Source organism: Bombus affinis, chromosome 13 (genome assembly GCF_024516045.1).
Source record: "Bombus affinis isolate iyBomAffi1 chromosome 13, iyBomAffi1.2, whole genome shotgun sequence".
Lineage (NCBI taxonomy): Eukaryota > Metazoa > Arthropoda > Insecta > Hymenoptera > Apidae > Bombus > Bombus affinis.
Genome location: NC_066356.1, coordinates 10,831,317 through 10,847,873, shown reverse-complemented (window position 1 = coordinate 10,847,873; position 16,557 = coordinate 10,831,317). Strand labels below are relative to the sequence as shown.

Sequence of the window (16,557 nt, the reverse complement as noted above, 5' to 3'; positions counted from 1 at the left end):
TGAACGGATGTTTAAACCTTTCGCTTCGCCGCGAGATGACCTGTGGGTACGACGACTCCTTAGTCCGGCACTCCATATATCCGGCATCCGAATGATGCATATACAAGTGCTCTCCTGTAGTCAATAATACGTGTTTTCGCTATCGGCAGAATATTTTCTGTTGATTTTACTGGCATATTGAATCAATCACTTCTTAAAGTTACTCATTGTTGAAACAACATCAAAACGTTTCGCGCAATATATTTGAAACATCCAAACGATCGTATACAGTTTCGTGCTAAAAAAATCTGTTAAATCGATCGACAGTGAAACGATATTTCATATACGGTTCTTACAAGAATTATTGTTAGTATAAGAAACGCGTTTCCGTTCAGTGACAGTACTTTGGCGGACTGGACTGCCGAAACGAAACTCGGTGCTTGTTCTTTCGCCGTTGTTTGCTTTACGACCGGCAATAAGGGAAAATTTCGTCTCGCGCTTAATCCTTTAACGCGTAATTTTTTTCGACTCGAAAGGTCAACGATCGTGAGTTCTCTCTTTTACCAAAATTCGTTCTCGGATACGTGATATATCTTTCTGCAATTCGAAAGATCCGATCTGAAGATTAAACTGGCGTCGTGGCAGTTTCTCCGGTTTTTACATAAAACGAGAGATTATACTGTGGGAAGATTCTCGCGTCTGCAGCAGAAATGAAAAAAGAGAAGAAGAGGGAGAGAGAGAACGAAATCGCAAGGGAAAATCCAAAGAATCGACTGACGATGGTGACGACGTGCACGCGAACCTGGCAACCCGTTCTCTCTTGCTCTCGTTTCGACCCTCTTCGGCTATTCCTCGTGTTCCACTCTGCCGGCTATTCGAGGTTAATCCAACGAGAAATACCGGATGTCCATTAGCCAGCGAGTCCGTTTCACGATCGCCGAAACCGCTCTGCCGTGCCGGTTGTCTACGCGCTCATCGGCACGCACGATCCTCCGCTTGCTTCGCTGTTTCAACGAGCCGCAATTTTCCCGTAAACCTCGATGCGAGTAACCCGCTTGGCATTTTCTCTAATGCACCGGATTAATTAGCTAATGGGCCGTCGAATATTTGGAATCGAACCCTCCATATTTACACTTATTTCGCGAACATGTAGCATTCGTGCGCTGATTTTCGATAGCGTTGCACTTTCCATTATAATTGCGATACGATTTTTGAGTAAAAGTGGAATATACTCGCCGCGCGTCGTTGTCCGTAGCCGCAACGCGAGCCGAAAAGCGATATCGATTTGGCAAAGTAGGATGATTTCGCGATTAAGCCAGATCGCTCGATCCTCGGTCGTATCGGTATCGGGCGAACGAGCTAAGTATCGTTCGATCGGCAACCTGTCCGCAATAGCGGCGTGTGACCGTCGCTATCGGTTATCTGGTAATTGATTCGGACGGTGCATCGAGCGTATATCAACCGCGTGTAGCGATGATTTAGCGGCTTCTCCGAGTCGCTAGATTTCCTATTCACCGACCGAAAATTGGACGCTCGAGTACGACAGTCGGAACGTTATCTGCTTTCTACCGCTACTCTGCTATTGCTACTTCGCTACCGTGGCATCGATGTCGTTGCTCTTGCTACTCCTATTGTTTTAAACGATCGCCTATCTCGATGAAATTATTGCGAGCAAATGCACGATCGTGTTCTCTTGGCGTTTCGGCGAAACCGGCGGCACGCCCGGAGCTACACGATGGAAATTTGGTTGCAGCACTGCGCTCGTTGCAAACAATCGAGAAATCGATCGAAGGAAAACAAGCGATCCTATGAAAACATCGAGCTATCGTGGAATTCCCTAATTGCCAGGTGGCGAGAGGAAGATCGTCGACACCGTTTTTTCCCTCGCGCATAATCGAACTTTTTATTCGCGTCTCTTCCATTAAATTGCCGAATATCAACGTACGAGGTTTTGCACTTTAATCACCGATGTTCCCTTCTCTGTCCCTCCATTTACCTTGCCATCGATAACGCGAATTCACCGTCACTTTCCCTTTTCGTTCGGAAAATGTACTTCCGAAATCCACCCTATCTTCGCAGCCAACGCAACTGCCGCGTTCCCAATTGGCTGCGCGAACCATCCGTGCGCGAATCTGCGTCCTCTGGCCGGCTCTCTGTCTCTCCGCCAGACGCATTTGTACACGACTCGGGGTCCTGGATCACGAACCATGGATCATGAGCCATAGATCATGGCTCGTGGAGCGTGGATCGCGTGAATTCTACGAAACCTGTACCGTATATCCGGCCGGCGATATGTTTGACGAACGATGCTGCTCGATGCAGCGACCGATTCTCTTTGAGAAAATCATGGAAATTTAATCGTGAGCCGGCTGAACGTTCTCCGTGTCCGATCTCCTCCGGTTTCGAGTGGCTGCGCGTAAAAAAGTCGAAGCAACCCCGGGCCTGGCTGTACACACGCGCGGAAAGGAAACGTCGAAACGCAAATACGAGCGTTACCAACTGCTCGTTTGTTTGCAAATCGTTATGCGGCCACCTTTCGGCGCCATTTTCCTGGTATTTTCGACGGATTTTCGCGTAGCCTGAGAAATCCAGCGAGCACAGCTTTTGCATGGAAAAGAAGAGCTTCGAAAGGCAGTTTTCCGGCCACCGGAAACGTGAAATACAACGATGCGTTATAAAATGACCGATACAACGCGATCACTTCCGCGAAGAATTATCGTACCGTGTATTCGCTGGATGAACACGCCCTGGAAATCCGGCCACGTCGGTACGCGTTTTCGCGAAAGATATACGTCGCGTGGGAAACCGTGGAAGCGGGATAGGCAAGCGGGGAAAAATCTCGAGATTCCCCTTGTCGTTTTCTTTTTCCACCAACGCTGTTGCGGATTAAACGCACGAGGCATTTATCGGTGACCCTCCTTCCGGTTTTCCTCTGACGTATTTCGATTCCTTTGAAACTCGTCCGGGGATCCATCTGTGAAAGGAAGCCGCCGGTAAACTCGTGCGTCGTTCGCGTCGTTTACTCGCTTCGAGGAATAGAAAGGCAACCGACGTCGCCTTATCCCGATCGTCGCAGCTTTTATTTTTGTTTCGCGAAAGTATGCCGATGGGTAGGAATGCAACGTAACGCGAGCTATAGCCGTTTCATTTAAACCGATTGCTCTTTGGCATAATACACCCTCGTCCTACTCCGATGAAACTACTGCAACTCTCTGAGTGGGTGTGTGTGTGTGTGTATGTGTGTGTGATGTGATGTGTAGGGACCTCCTCGAAGCCTCGGCGAAATAATTGATCGATGGAAATGCTTCGTACGGAAATACCCGCGTCCCTGAAAAGCGGCCACGATTGAAATGGAAAAACATTGGTAAACTTTGAGTTTCCGATCAGTCAGCGTTCGTTCTCTTTTATCCGCCCCTTCCCTTCCTCTTCTTCCTCCTGCATACTCTCGCCCTTTCTCTCTCTCTCTCTCTCTCTCTCTCCCTCTCCTTTTCCGCTTCAATAGCAATTCTCCGCCGATAAATTTCCCCGCGCGCACTTTATATTCACGATATTGTAATCGGCTGAATAAATTCAAGCTCTGCCATAAATCGTTCCATCAAACATGCATAAAGGTGTACCGCTTTCGATTAATTGATAAGAACGAGGTAAGAGCGCTATCGACGGTCGGTGGAACGAAACGAAATGCTTCGGTAGGCTCGTGGCCCTTTCTTTTCTCCTTGTTACCGTTCAGACGTTCCACTTCTGGTTTCTTCGTCTGCCGCAACGGCACCCACCACCCTCTTTTTTCTCTTTGGTTAATGACCCACCTGCCCCGGCGAATACCAGAGCTCCGGTTTCGTTTCTTCCGGACGAGCGTAATGCGAGCAGAATTAATTACAAGATCAAAAGACGATTTAGGCTGGCTTTCTCCCAACGTCGCTGCTCTCCGCCTTCCGTCTCGTCTCGAACGCGAGACGAGTTTGGTCTTTAGAGCCTAATCCCCTAGAGCCGCTACTCGAAACCAAGCCACTTGATGCAAGGCCTCGTTAAGACGAGGTGGCACGAATCGTTCTTGAGGGGATAGCTTGAATATTACGAGACCCTCCCCATACGGTATCGCACCACCTGCTGCTGCTGCTGCTGCTGGCATAGTGACGTTATTCCAACTCCTAGCGTCTCGCATTAACCTGGTTTCGCGGCTTGCGAAAACGCGCTGTCGATCGCATCCGATCGCGCGACCCTTTCTCGCGACGTTTGCAAATGGAGCTGGCACGCGATACGACGCGACGCCATGCCACGCTACCTGACTACGCGTAGTCTGCGTTCGAATTTTCACTTTCTCGCTTTCTCTTTATACCCGTTCCCGTTTTCTGGCCACTCGAGCGAGATTCGCAGAAAAAATTCCATCGGTCTGTACTCGTTAATTAAAACTCGGATGAAGTTAGAACATTCTAGAAAGCTTTAACGAGGGATCGAAGTCGCGAGTTTAATCATTTTCTACGGCTACAACAAAAATTGAACTCGCTGCTTGATATAGGTTCCGTCGTACGTAAACTCGAGCAAAGTAGAAGTAGAGGAAGAAGTAGAAGAAGAAGAAGAAGAAATTTGCGCGGCGCGCGAAACGAAGCAATTTTTCTTCCGATCTTCCGTAATATAACTTTAATTTCTCGATTTCCCGATTCTGTTTCTCTCATTTTTCCCCTTTGAACGCTAGGAATTTGAAGAAAAACTTATCCCGCGGGAGTTAGCCCGGCCAAGTTCACAAAGTCCGCCAAAGGGAAACAGTTCTTACGCGCATAGCATCATCGACTGGTAGTAGTACATCGTCTCGAGCTTTCTACTTGTCCCCCTATCGAATTTAATTTTCCAATTTCACCAAACGTATTCTCGTCCACTTCCGTTTTCCAGCGATTTACGTGTTCGTCGCTGGGTCGAGGTACCTCTCTTTCCGCAAACGCAGCCAATTTCCCATAGATCGATTTCTCTCGAAATGACGTAAGGCGGTCCTCTGTACACGTACACGTGCTATTCGTCTTCTACCAAACGTACGTACACATACATGCGCCTACATTTACATATGCATATACAGGGTGACCCGTATAACCAAGCGTAATACCAACAGCGGCCAGAGAGCGATTCCGCGTGCACAGATAAGTGAAAAGCGTAGAATAAAGGTTTCCCGTCCAAGAATCAAGTTTTCCAATTTCTCGACTCAGCCGATTACCGATTAATACGAGTAGAGACACTCGGCAGAGGATCGTTTCACGTGCGAAAGTATGCGAAAAATATGGAATACAATTTTTCCGTTTCAGGTCTCGCTTTCAAGAAAATATAGCTTGAGCGCGTTTGGATAAAGCTACAAGTTTAATTTCATCGGAAACGAAGGGTTCGGCGAGAAAATGTTATTCTACGTTTCTCGCTTAATTTCCCACGTAGAGTCGCTTCTGAAATTGATAACGGGCTACGTTATACGAGACACCTTGTACATCGAGGACGGAAGCGTGGCCGTGCAGCTGCGTCACCGCGTGCGATTGAATTATGAAAGCTCGCTTGCACGGGACTTTTACGGCGGATTTTGACCAGTGTAGTTTATTGGCCCGTTCCTTATTGAGCTTCCGTTTCGCGCTGCCCCGACAGCAACGTATTAATTCCTGTTTCCGCCTCGTCAGCCGATCGCAAATTTTCCATCGACCGACGACACGATCGTCGTGCAAAAGCTTTTAAAGCCGGATCCAGGCCGGAACGGCCGCGACGGAAATCTCGTAACCGAGGGAACCTTCCCCTCTGAAAAATGCCAGTTTAATTCCTTCCGCCAGCGTACGTAACCGTCTCTGGTAAAGAAGAACCAATGGACAAAAAAGCAAGGCTCGCGTACCGCGATGCGCCACTGTTTCGTCCAGCGTAATTACCATTACCACCGTGAGCCATCCATTCTGTTTGCCCTCGTACAAAGAAACGTCCGTTTTACAGTCTGCAAACTGTTCTTTCAAGCACATTCGTTAGACTTATAGCTCCTGACCAGTGAATTAGGATCAGGTGGAAAATTTTCATTTCCGTGACTGTTGTTACGGTTGTTGTCTCCGAACATCTTACGAATTACGAGTTTTGCAAAGCATTGCAAAATGAGAAGAATGTATAACTCTTCGATCTACTAATATCATTCGTTGTTGGTCGATTATCGTGGAAACGAAAGGCCGCGTTCCTTTCGTTCCATATGGTTCGCGATTCGTAGCGATAATTCCCGAGAGATTCGTACGCGTTTCATCTTTGCAAGCTGAAAATCGTACAATTGGACGCGTAGTTTGTAGATTTTCCAGACGTTCTCTCGACGAACGTGGTTGTCCTCGTCGTCGCTGGTGCTCGCTCTTGCCAATATAGAATCCCAGCGTTGTTTCCGATTGAAAGTTTTCAAGTGTTTCGGAACAGTCGAGTGGTCCGGGGCGGCCGTTCGCCTCTCCATAGGGAACGAAAGTTGAAATCCGGCCGGTCGTCGCGTCGGTGAGTAGGAGAGAAAGCAAAAAGAAGAAGAAGGAAAAGGAATGAAAAGAAAAGGAGTTCTACGGAAAGGAAATTGGCAGAATGACCCGGACCTTCCCCTGCTTCTTTTTCGGTCGGTAGCGAACGCCAACACAGCCTTTGCTTCCTTCCTTTCTCTCTCTCTCCCTCTCTCTGCTTCTTTCCAGCTTCTGACAGAGAAGATTGGGATTTAGGGAAGTGCGTGGTTGTCACCGAATGGCGCGTTCGCCCGAAAAGCTGGCGGAAAGATTTTCATCGCGCGGAAACACGCTCGAGAACGTCGCGAAACCAAGGAACGGTACACGCCAGGTTGTCGACTTTCGCCTCGATAAGCTGCTCGGGGATAAGCTCCCAAGATACCGCATAAACCTATCTTGTTTCCCGGCAAAGTTATCCTGAATATTTTACTCGTGAAATATCTGCGCTTCGAACGAGCCAACTTTCAAATATAGGAAACCCGACTCTTAATCGATTTCGACGCGGGCAAATTTTCTGATCGGCCTGGCCGCTACATTCATTCTCGCCGTACCATCGCATCGTCTCGAATTTTTCCTCTCCAGTCTCGGTCCTGCCAGTCACGTTCCCCCATCAAAATGTAGATGCGGCGAACTGGACCACCGAGTGGGTATTATTTTTTCGCTCGATCCTAAGCGTTATTTATGCGCGCTGCTCTTCGACCGATTTTTAAATTCCCCGGGGAGCCTGTAGCACGCGCGGCCGCTCGTTATTATTTCCGTACCACGTCGGAAGGGATTTGCACAGGGAACCGAAGGTTCGTCTCTCATCGCGAAACGTGATTCGTTCACCACCAGACACGACCGAGCTTTCAAAACGGCCGTCTAATCGACGAAATTTATCGCTTATATCGATTCGCGTATTCTTAGAATTTAGTTGGCAATTTAGAAGGCTGGAAGAACGCGCAAGAGCATGGTCGTTCTTCCAATCCGACGAAATCACGTTTCGTTCTCTTAGAGTCTGTGAAATTTCCAACAAATATGTCACGCTTGCTGAAAACGGCTAAATCAACGCTCACCTGTTGCTGATTAATCTGTTATAACACCGATAAGATAACGATTCGTTTCGATATAATCGATGAGAACGATAAAACAAAGTGCGCTCTAAATTGATTCTCCCATTTCCCCACACTCGTCTCTTTTCCACTAGCTTCTTTCGCCCGGTGCTTTATTCTTCCTCCATATCCGAGGAAATCCATCGCTTTGTCGTTATCTAAAGCGACTTCGCGTAAACGGATGGAGCCGGCAGATCGGTCTTCCGACGATCCCTCGGACGTCGTGGAAACTTGTTCCTCTTCTTTTCGCTTCGATGCGAGAATTTCCATACTCTGCAATTTCTTCGCTATAGATGCAGCGAGGCAAAGAAGAATCTAGGAGAAGAGAAAAGGAGGAAGGGGAGGAGGAAAGAAGCAGCGAGAGTTTTTCTTGTCGGGTTTTGATCGAAAACTCGGTAAACCGAGCGACGACGCGGCTGTATTATTTTTGCGTTGAGACGGCAAGAGGATAAAGAAGTCGGCAAAAACAGGCAATCCGAGAATCGACAGAGACAACGGCGTTAGCGAGAAGGTTCTCGTTACGAAGATAGCGTGGAACGATGACGGCGGTCATATCGTCGACGTTGTTCTTAGCAACAGATGATTTAAAAAAAAAGACAAAACGATTATCTCCGAAAAGAAAGATCGCGAGTCACAAATTTTGAAAAATGAAAGACACGCGGCAGTAATCGCTAAATATTACGGAAATTTCTCGACAAATAATGTAGCCGAAACATACTAATTTTTAATGTTACCGCGACGTCAGTTTTAGTATCCTCGTTACGAATAACGATTATAAACGACCAAAATTGTTTTTGATTACTTGTAACCAGTATGGATGACGGAATTTTTTTTTTTTTTTTTTTAAGTACCAATAATCGTTATCGATGACAGGACCGTTTGTTTTTGGTTACCGATAACCGTTGTACATCGCAGAATTTTTTTTTTTATTGTCAGTAACCATTATGGATGACATTTTTTTTCTGCTTATCAAATAACTATTGGGTCGGTAACTAAATGATTGCTGATTTTGTCAATACCGTTTAATGACAAATTCTCTTAGTCGCCAATCCAATATCGTCGACGATGAAATTTATTTTCGGTCACCGATCAAAACTATCGACGAAGGGATTCTTTTCTCTTCCCTTCTTACTTTTCAGTCAATTCTCACTGACGTCACCGATTATGAGCATCTAGAGGATAGTACAGTGGCGCGTAAAAGCGTATTTCAACGTCGTCGTTAGCGAGATGGGGCTATGATGACTGTGTGCGAGATAAGAAGGAAGAAAAAGAAGGGAGAGAAGAAAAGGAAGGGAGGAAAGAAAGCAAGGAGTCTCTTTGGTCGAGTGACGCTGTTGTATTTTTTTGCCACGGGATCGGAAACAGCTGGTTACGGAGGACTCGGCAAGAAGGGGCAATCCACGAATCGACAGAGGCAATGGCGTTAGCAGGAAGGTTCTCGTTGTCGCGCGGTCCACGGTGGCGGTCGTATTGTCGATGGTAATCGGTGAAAGCGGTGGCGAAGGGAGAGAAATTGTTTGTCGCGGACTGGAACGCGAAAGAAAGGGTAACGGAAGAGAATGAGAGGTCGAATCGTCGCGGCATACGGACGATTCGAGGGGCGGGAAGGTCTGTGGGCGATTTCTATTGTCGGCCGTGAACACCGCTCACGGTCGCCGATATAATTGGCGCCGCCCTGCCGGATAACTCGAACGATAACGAGGACAAAAGAAACCACGCCGGCGAAGAAAACAATGGAAGAAGATCCGCTGAAAGTACCCGAAGAACGAGGAGCGCGCTCTTCGCCGCTGGATGACACGACAGTCGGCTGAATCTGACAGAATTCAACCGACTTTTCCGGCTTGCTCGCGTCTAAGATTCGAGCGCACCGACCGAGCAGCAACGTTTCCCGACCGAAGTGCCAACGATTCTCGCACCTTAATCGCGCTCGTTAACGGAGCCGAGCTGCCGAGCGAACCAAGCGAAATTTGTGCTAGCTTTTCTTGGCTCTCGGCGTGTTGTTGCATCGCGTCGTACCGACCCACCTTCGTAATCTTTCAACCACGTTCGCGGAAGAAGCAAAGCGGACACCGGCCTTTCGTTCGGCCGAGTCTGCGAGAGATTCGTGCGAACGTAACGAGGTGTCAGTGGCGACAACCGTTTCGCGCCACGTTTCTTTAAAATTATGCAAAGATTTGTCGCGAACGCTGCCACTCTCTGTATCGACTTTTCCCGCGTTGCGTGCATCGAGGTTTCAAGAATTTGAATATGGGTCAGCTTCCTTTTCCGCGCGACAGAGCTCCAACGCGATTCCGACTCGTCCTTTCTTCGATCTGTATGCGTCGGTACTGGCGTTGAATCCAAAGTATCTGTCGTTTCTCTCCGTCTCTTTCTCGTTCGTGAACAGCGTCGACAAGAATCACGAGAAAGTAAGACGTTACAAAGGCGTGCGTGGCGGAGAATCTCGTGGTCTTCGTTTCACCGACGCGCGAACGGTCGTACGCGATCCAACAGGTTCTGCCGACTTATTACGTATTTACGATAAGAGCAGACGACTAGATCAAAGTTGGCGAAAGTCGTGCCGACAACCGACTGCTGGCTCGAGTTCCGATTGCTCTTTTAATTGACGAGATTATAAAAGAACGATTTACAAAGTACCGTCCCGTGGCCCCAGTCATGGTAATTACAGTTTGATCGCGCCGCTCTTTCCTAACTTTCACCCAGTTCGCGGCAATTGTACTAATAATTCTCGAATCTGAAAACATCCACTTCTTTAAGTAGGATTTCTTTCGTACAAAGATGACGTACGCGTTCGAAACTAAAATAACAGCTGCCTCGCTTTTATGGTAAAATCTAGTAAAATATTGTCAGTTGCAATAACGCGTAGTTTATTTTCAGGCATGAAATCTATAACGCGATGTGTCTTTCGCGAAACGTTCGCATATTAATAGCCCGCGGGTGTACATGCATTTATGGGAGATGTAAAATTGTAGAAATGCACAGAACGTTACGTACGTTGTTAAAATAGACGAGAAAAATCTCACGTTTTCGCGATACTACGAAACGAGTGTGACGAGAGAGGAAGAAAAATTACGAGGACAAGCTCGTAATCGTTGAAGAGATCTTTTTGCCTAATCGACACGCGTCAACGTCTCGTCGCTGTATCGTTAGTCGTCGAAGCGAAATCCACAGAAACGTGGTAAGAACGACGAGAGTACTTTGCAAGTAACACGGTCTGTATAATTACCAGTGAAACGTCGAAGATTGTTGGACTTAATGACGATGTTATTAGAGCCTCGTTCGAAAGTAGAACGGATTTTTAATTAATCCCGCGCGACCCAATTATCGGCGGATGTCTAATTTAAAAAATGGAACAAAAAACGATATAGGAAACGAGAAGGGAAGAGAGTAAAAAGGGGAAGAAAAATTTGTCGAGGAGGTTCGAGACGCGTAAGCCCCATTGAGATGGAACCAGGCCTACGCGAAGTAGTTCGAAACTTTGAGTGCAACATCCTCCAACTTACCTTTAACTACGAGTTCGCTCTAAGGATGAACGCAGTATCGTCGTAATTACGCGAAGAACGAGGCAAATGTGGCTTCTATCGCGTTCACCGCAAAACAAGTCGAATTAATCTCATCTCCGGCTAACGACACATCAGCCTTCGGCTTCGTTGCTCCTGATTTTCTGGCTCGTCGGCAGAAGAAATTAAAAAACTTGCAACTTCGCCGCCAAATATTGACTTTACAGCGAATTAACTTCTACGAATGTTTCCAGTTTATTCAACGTGTCAAACAACGCGGCGTTACCGCTGTTACGATGCGAGAAGAAACAACGACCAGCCATGCTTTTCAAAATTTTATTCTTTACGATCGTTTAAGTATTTATTATTACTATCGTCGTTATTATCGAAAGAGAGATCGTTATAAATTATCGAAGATGGAAGAACGCGATACGCAGAAATAATTCATAAAATATCACGTAAAACGTTCAAAGTATAGTAGCTAGTACTGGTTTACAATATCCAATAGGTGAAACAACAGATCTCCACTCTTTTAGTTGTACCAAATGTAACAAATTTTTATTTTCCCATGTCGTAAAGTACAACAAGATACTACCAAAATATCAACAAAATCATGGCAGATTTCGAGTTATTGTCGCAGTAAACGAACGACATATCGTAAACAATATTCGACGCTATAACAATTTATTATCCGTGGTTAAAATGTATTTATGTATTTCTATAACGATAAAAACATAGAAAATAATTAGCGGAATTAAAATGCGGTGAAATATCAAACTACGATTTTACAGTTACATAGTCTACGCTCTTTCTCGCATTTTAAATGTGGAATACAAATGCAGATGGTGGAACATAGTTGGGCAACGACGCCTCGCGTTCGTTCATCTTTATTTCTCCATATTTCGAGCAGCCTCCAATTTCGCGTCGTCGTTCTTCTTGTCTCGAGAAACGCGAATAAATCGATCGGCTTTCGCGCTACGTCCAAGAATAGAAATTTCGAGGTATCGACCGACCTGTCCGTTTCCCCTCCTTCTCCTTCTTCCTTTCCTCCTTCCTCTTCTTCTTCCCTGTAAATCGTTTTACGAACTTTTTCCGGTATATTGAATTCTGATTCTATTCTCGAACACTCGGACACTGGTATATCCGGTCGCATCTACCGGTATCGCTGCACAGTCTTCGAGAAGACGAAACCTCTGTTTCCTGTACTGGGAAATAGAAATGGAAACTGGAATGGGATATCCTCGCAGTTCCAATAGCTTTCCCTAACTTTCGATCCCGCGGGACTGACCGCGGCATACCGGGCGCCACAGATTCTCCTAGAGGCTAGGAAACTGCGTGCACCCGCGTCTGTTCTTCATCGTGTCGAATAAATAGCACTGGCATCGCTGATTTACAATAACGCGAGACTGTTCGATTGTTACAGCCGAGAAATTGCCGAACGGTTTCCCGTTAATATCTCAAGCACCGACGACGAAGGTGGTCGAAATGGGTCATAACGCGGTGCTCCTGTGCACCGCTGTTGGATCACCGCCTCCGATCATTTCCTGGGTACGGGACATGCTGCCCATCGACACGACCAATCCACGCTACACGGTTTTGGATACCGGTAAGTGAATTTCTCCTTTACGACGCTCGAATTTTCGCGTTCTCAAGAAAAACCAGAAGCGTATCTTATCAGCTTATCTCGTAAGAAGATTCGAAATGCTTGGAATCGCTTCGAATCTGAATTATGTACGCGGTGGCGTAATTCGAAGCTCGAAACTTCCGAAAGTCTTGGTCAGTCCGCAACGTTATCTTAACTCGAATTCGCTACTTTCTCCGATACTCTGGGGAAGTAAGGTACCGACATTCGTCCAAGTACTCCGCGTATCTTAACGCCGACATTTCTTTCGATTTTAGTATCGAGTATGTTAATAGTACGAAGATTATATCGCCGAGTCAATATTTTGAGGGAATTTCAATTTCTCGTTAGCGAACGAGAAACGTGTAGTAAATCTCGCGACGATCAGGCTATCGAGGTAACCGATGTGGATACTAGCACGAACTCTAAAGGGGAGCTAAACCTAACGAACAAAAGATCGAAAGATCGAGCGGAAGAAAAATCTGGATAGCGGATGAATCGAAGATGTTGGGCGGCGATCTACAGGTAACAATAGGGTGAAGCTCGATGGCGCGTGTCATATCTCGTCGAGTGCCAGAGTGCGTAAGTCACTGTCAACTCGCGGTAGCGTTGATCGAGTGGTCACGCGATATGGGAACATCCAGCACATCCATCTCGTTTGCCGAGAGTGCACACCTGCTCTGCACGGCTCTCCTCGCGAAGTACACTTCGTGTCTGTTCGTGCGCCGATCTACATATATCGTTGACGTTTTCGATCAAACTGCCAAAGATCCGACACTTTTTCCTCGATCGAACCGATCGTTCGATCCGATCGGTCCGCTTCCAGACGAAACAAACAGGCTTTGGTGAAACGCTGTGTCATAAACGTTAAGCGTTACGCGCGCGACATTTTTTTTTTTTTTTTATTAAGATTTTATTATTCCTCGAAACGAACGCACCTCGTTGATGCGTGGACAGGCTGGCGATTCTCTATCACGGCCAGTTAAACAGATTTCCATCTTTCAGTCACGCATATACATAGCTACTCGGTGCGATAAAAAAATCTTGAAAAAATCGAGGAGAACGCGTCCGTGATTCGGTCAGCTGCTCGTTACCTACTCGTGACGCGTTCCGCGTATACTCGCGCCTGGCAAGTCGATAACTAATGTCGGTGCATAAACCGACCCATACTACTACGAACGTTCGCTACGCTCTCAACACGATTACTCGTTGAAGCGATCGATCTCTCCTGCGATCATCCACTAATTTTAAGCGTGGATGGGTGGCCCGTAAAAACTTTTAAACGGCGATCGAGACGAGTGGTTTCGGAAATCCTGCGGTTCTCTCATCCCTTCTCACCGGCCGTAAAAAACGGAAGCGTAATCGAGTGGCGACTAAAAAATGAAACGTTACGCGGGTGAATGTTGACGAGAAGCGACGATTCGCGAATATAATTCGCGATAACGGGGCAAATGAACGAGCGAACGAGTGGACGAGCAACTTGTATATACGAAAGTTGTTTAGCTAACGCACGACGTAACCTATTATCATTATTTTTCCATCGCCAGTAGCTATGTGAACCTTGCACACTCGTATACGCACGTGTATACGTATGTATCGGCGTATATATAAAACGTTCACTTTGTTTTTATCGCAATGGCGGTATCATTATCGAACGGCACGTCACGTAATACCGGCGTGCACTTGCCCGACTATCTTTACGACGGCCGGCGCAGTTTGCCGCGACGTGAAAAGTATACATTAGATGCAGGAAAGCTGGCTGCATACACGCTAGTATCGTTCGGCTGTATCGCGCACCCGGATACGTGTACGTGCACGCGTTATGCATATATCTGGCTGGTCGCTGCCTACATCGCTGCCTGCGTTCCGAGAGTACGGGCGCTTGCATAAAATTCCCAACGACCCGGCCACTCGACGATTTTCCATCGCGTCGAATCGGCCAACCCGTCTTCTCGCGATTAACGCCAAATTTATTCCTCTTCGTCGTTTCGAATATCTTCCAAATTCTCCCCTTTTATTCTCCTTTGTCGTTATTTCTACGGGTTAGCGGAGCTGTATCGTAGCGAACCGTGTCGGTCGCACGTGCGTCGATCTTACGATTCGGGCAATCCGCGACTCGTATGCGTGGCACGTATAAACGGGAATATCGCGTGCGTGCGTGCTCGTCGCGATGCCTCCACCACGGTATCCGTCTGCACCTATGTGGAAACACGTGCTTACAACCTGCACACGGACATCTTAGAATCCTCGCAAGGCAACTCCGCCACCACGGAATTTCTTCGAACGGAAATTCGATCGGATACGATTGCCGGACTATCTTCTACCGATCCCGATAGCTTACGGACAAGACGCCTGGTAGCTAGAGAGTCTGGAATAGGGAGATGAAAATTCTGTCTCGCAGGATAATTCGTTTTCAAAATTGTTAAACAACTGGATACGCGTAAGGCGCAACGCGGTAAGGAAATAGCAAGGAAGATGAATACTCGTTGCAACAAATGGGAGAACTCTCGATACTTTGAGAGAAACTGTACCCGAAGTGTAAATTGGAAGAAAGAATCGTGCGTATCATATCTTTGCGAGAAAATTCGTTAGGAATGGAAAATCATGCAACGAACGTGGCAAAGTTAACGCGGAGTACGAAGATACAGAGAGAACGAGAGACAAAGTTGTCAGAGTTGTTCTCCGAGTTATCGTTATCGTCGTTCCGTTTCTGTTTTATCCGAACTTTCTCACGGTTTTATCTGCTTCGTTTTACGTTTAATGAAAGAAGACCGAGCTTACACAGCCGAGCATCGGTACAAAGAGCAAGGGAAGGAAGAAACGACAAGCTCGAAGCGAAAAGCATTCCCCTCTAGTCGCATCAGTCACTCGCTCGCTCGCCCAGTAGCTCCCTTAACGTCATTCGCGTGTCTTCCATCCGCGGCAGCTCCACACCCGTCAATACCGTTAGAAGCCATCGCCATACGGCACCGTCTCCGCGTATATCCCATAAGATATATGGCTTAATGTATTACAAAAAGTACACGACAAGGGCAATGTACTTACTGTCGCGCGTATCCGTGTATATGTGGCAAGTTGCGCGAAAAGAAAATGGATGGAAGAGGAAGAACACGGACGCGTGTGGTAGAGCTGAGGAAGAATCATGGAAAAGACGGATAGAAGAAGCAAGAGGAGACAAAGCGTTGGTCGTGCGTCATGTATGGTAACGTGTTTAACGGTCATACGTTAGCAGCTACGCAACTCCGTCGAAGGTTTCGCGACATTCAAAAAGTCGGCCATAGAAAAAGCAGCAACGAGACCGCCAACGCGTCTGCCACCAGACGTTATTCAAATTTCCTAGAAATTTAATTTTCGTCGGCTACCATTGTCAGCGTGTATATTAGGTTAACGTTGAAATTTTAACAGAACGTTTCTAACATCGCCATTGTTGCATGTCTGCCGTGCCATTGTTTGCATTCATTTACGAGCGTAGCCACATTCGCAATTTGCGTTAACAATATTAAAGCATCCTCGGTTATTATAGAGTAACGGTGGCACTCGAAACTCCGAAGCGTTCGACGTTGTAGGCGATATAGTTAAATTTCGCAAAGTGCCGTGCAATGGTCGAGAAAAAAGAAATTCCGACACCGACGATCGTATACCCCCCGTTCTATTATACTTTTCTCGTACGAAGCCAAGCAAAGTTAATGCGTAAGATAAGCGTGATAAATATGGCAGAGACGTCTTGTATTTCGAAGAGCTACGTATTGCGTATGAATTTTCTAATGGACGATTATTTCCGGTAATACTCTCTGCTATTATTTTCAGCGAAACGAATGAAAATTTTCACTTTCAAAAAACTGAAATTAAAACGTGTGTTTGTCGGGGAGGGGAAAAAATTTTTAATATTCGGT

The 16,557-nt window shown here is 46.7% G+C and overlaps 1 protein-coding gene across 15 annotated transcripts in view; it reads left to right on the top strand.

Annotated features, from left to right (window-relative positions):
- LOC126923095 (tyrosine-protein phosphatase Lar) overlaps positions 1 to 16,557 on the top strand; it is a 278,024-nt gene that overhangs the window by 230,283 nt on the left and 31,184 nt on the right. For 14 of the 15 annotated variants that reach the window (XM_050736151.1, XM_050736143.1, XM_050736153.1 and 11 more), the window contains one exon: positions 12,467 to 12,649. In XM_050736151.1, the coding sequence (XP_050592108.1) occupies positions 12,467 to 12,649 (183 nt within the window). Of the gene's footprint in view, positions 1 to 12,466; positions 12,650 to 15,576; positions 15,867 to 16,557 lie in introns of those variants that run through there. The other variant, XM_050736157.1, reaches the window with a different exon arrangement.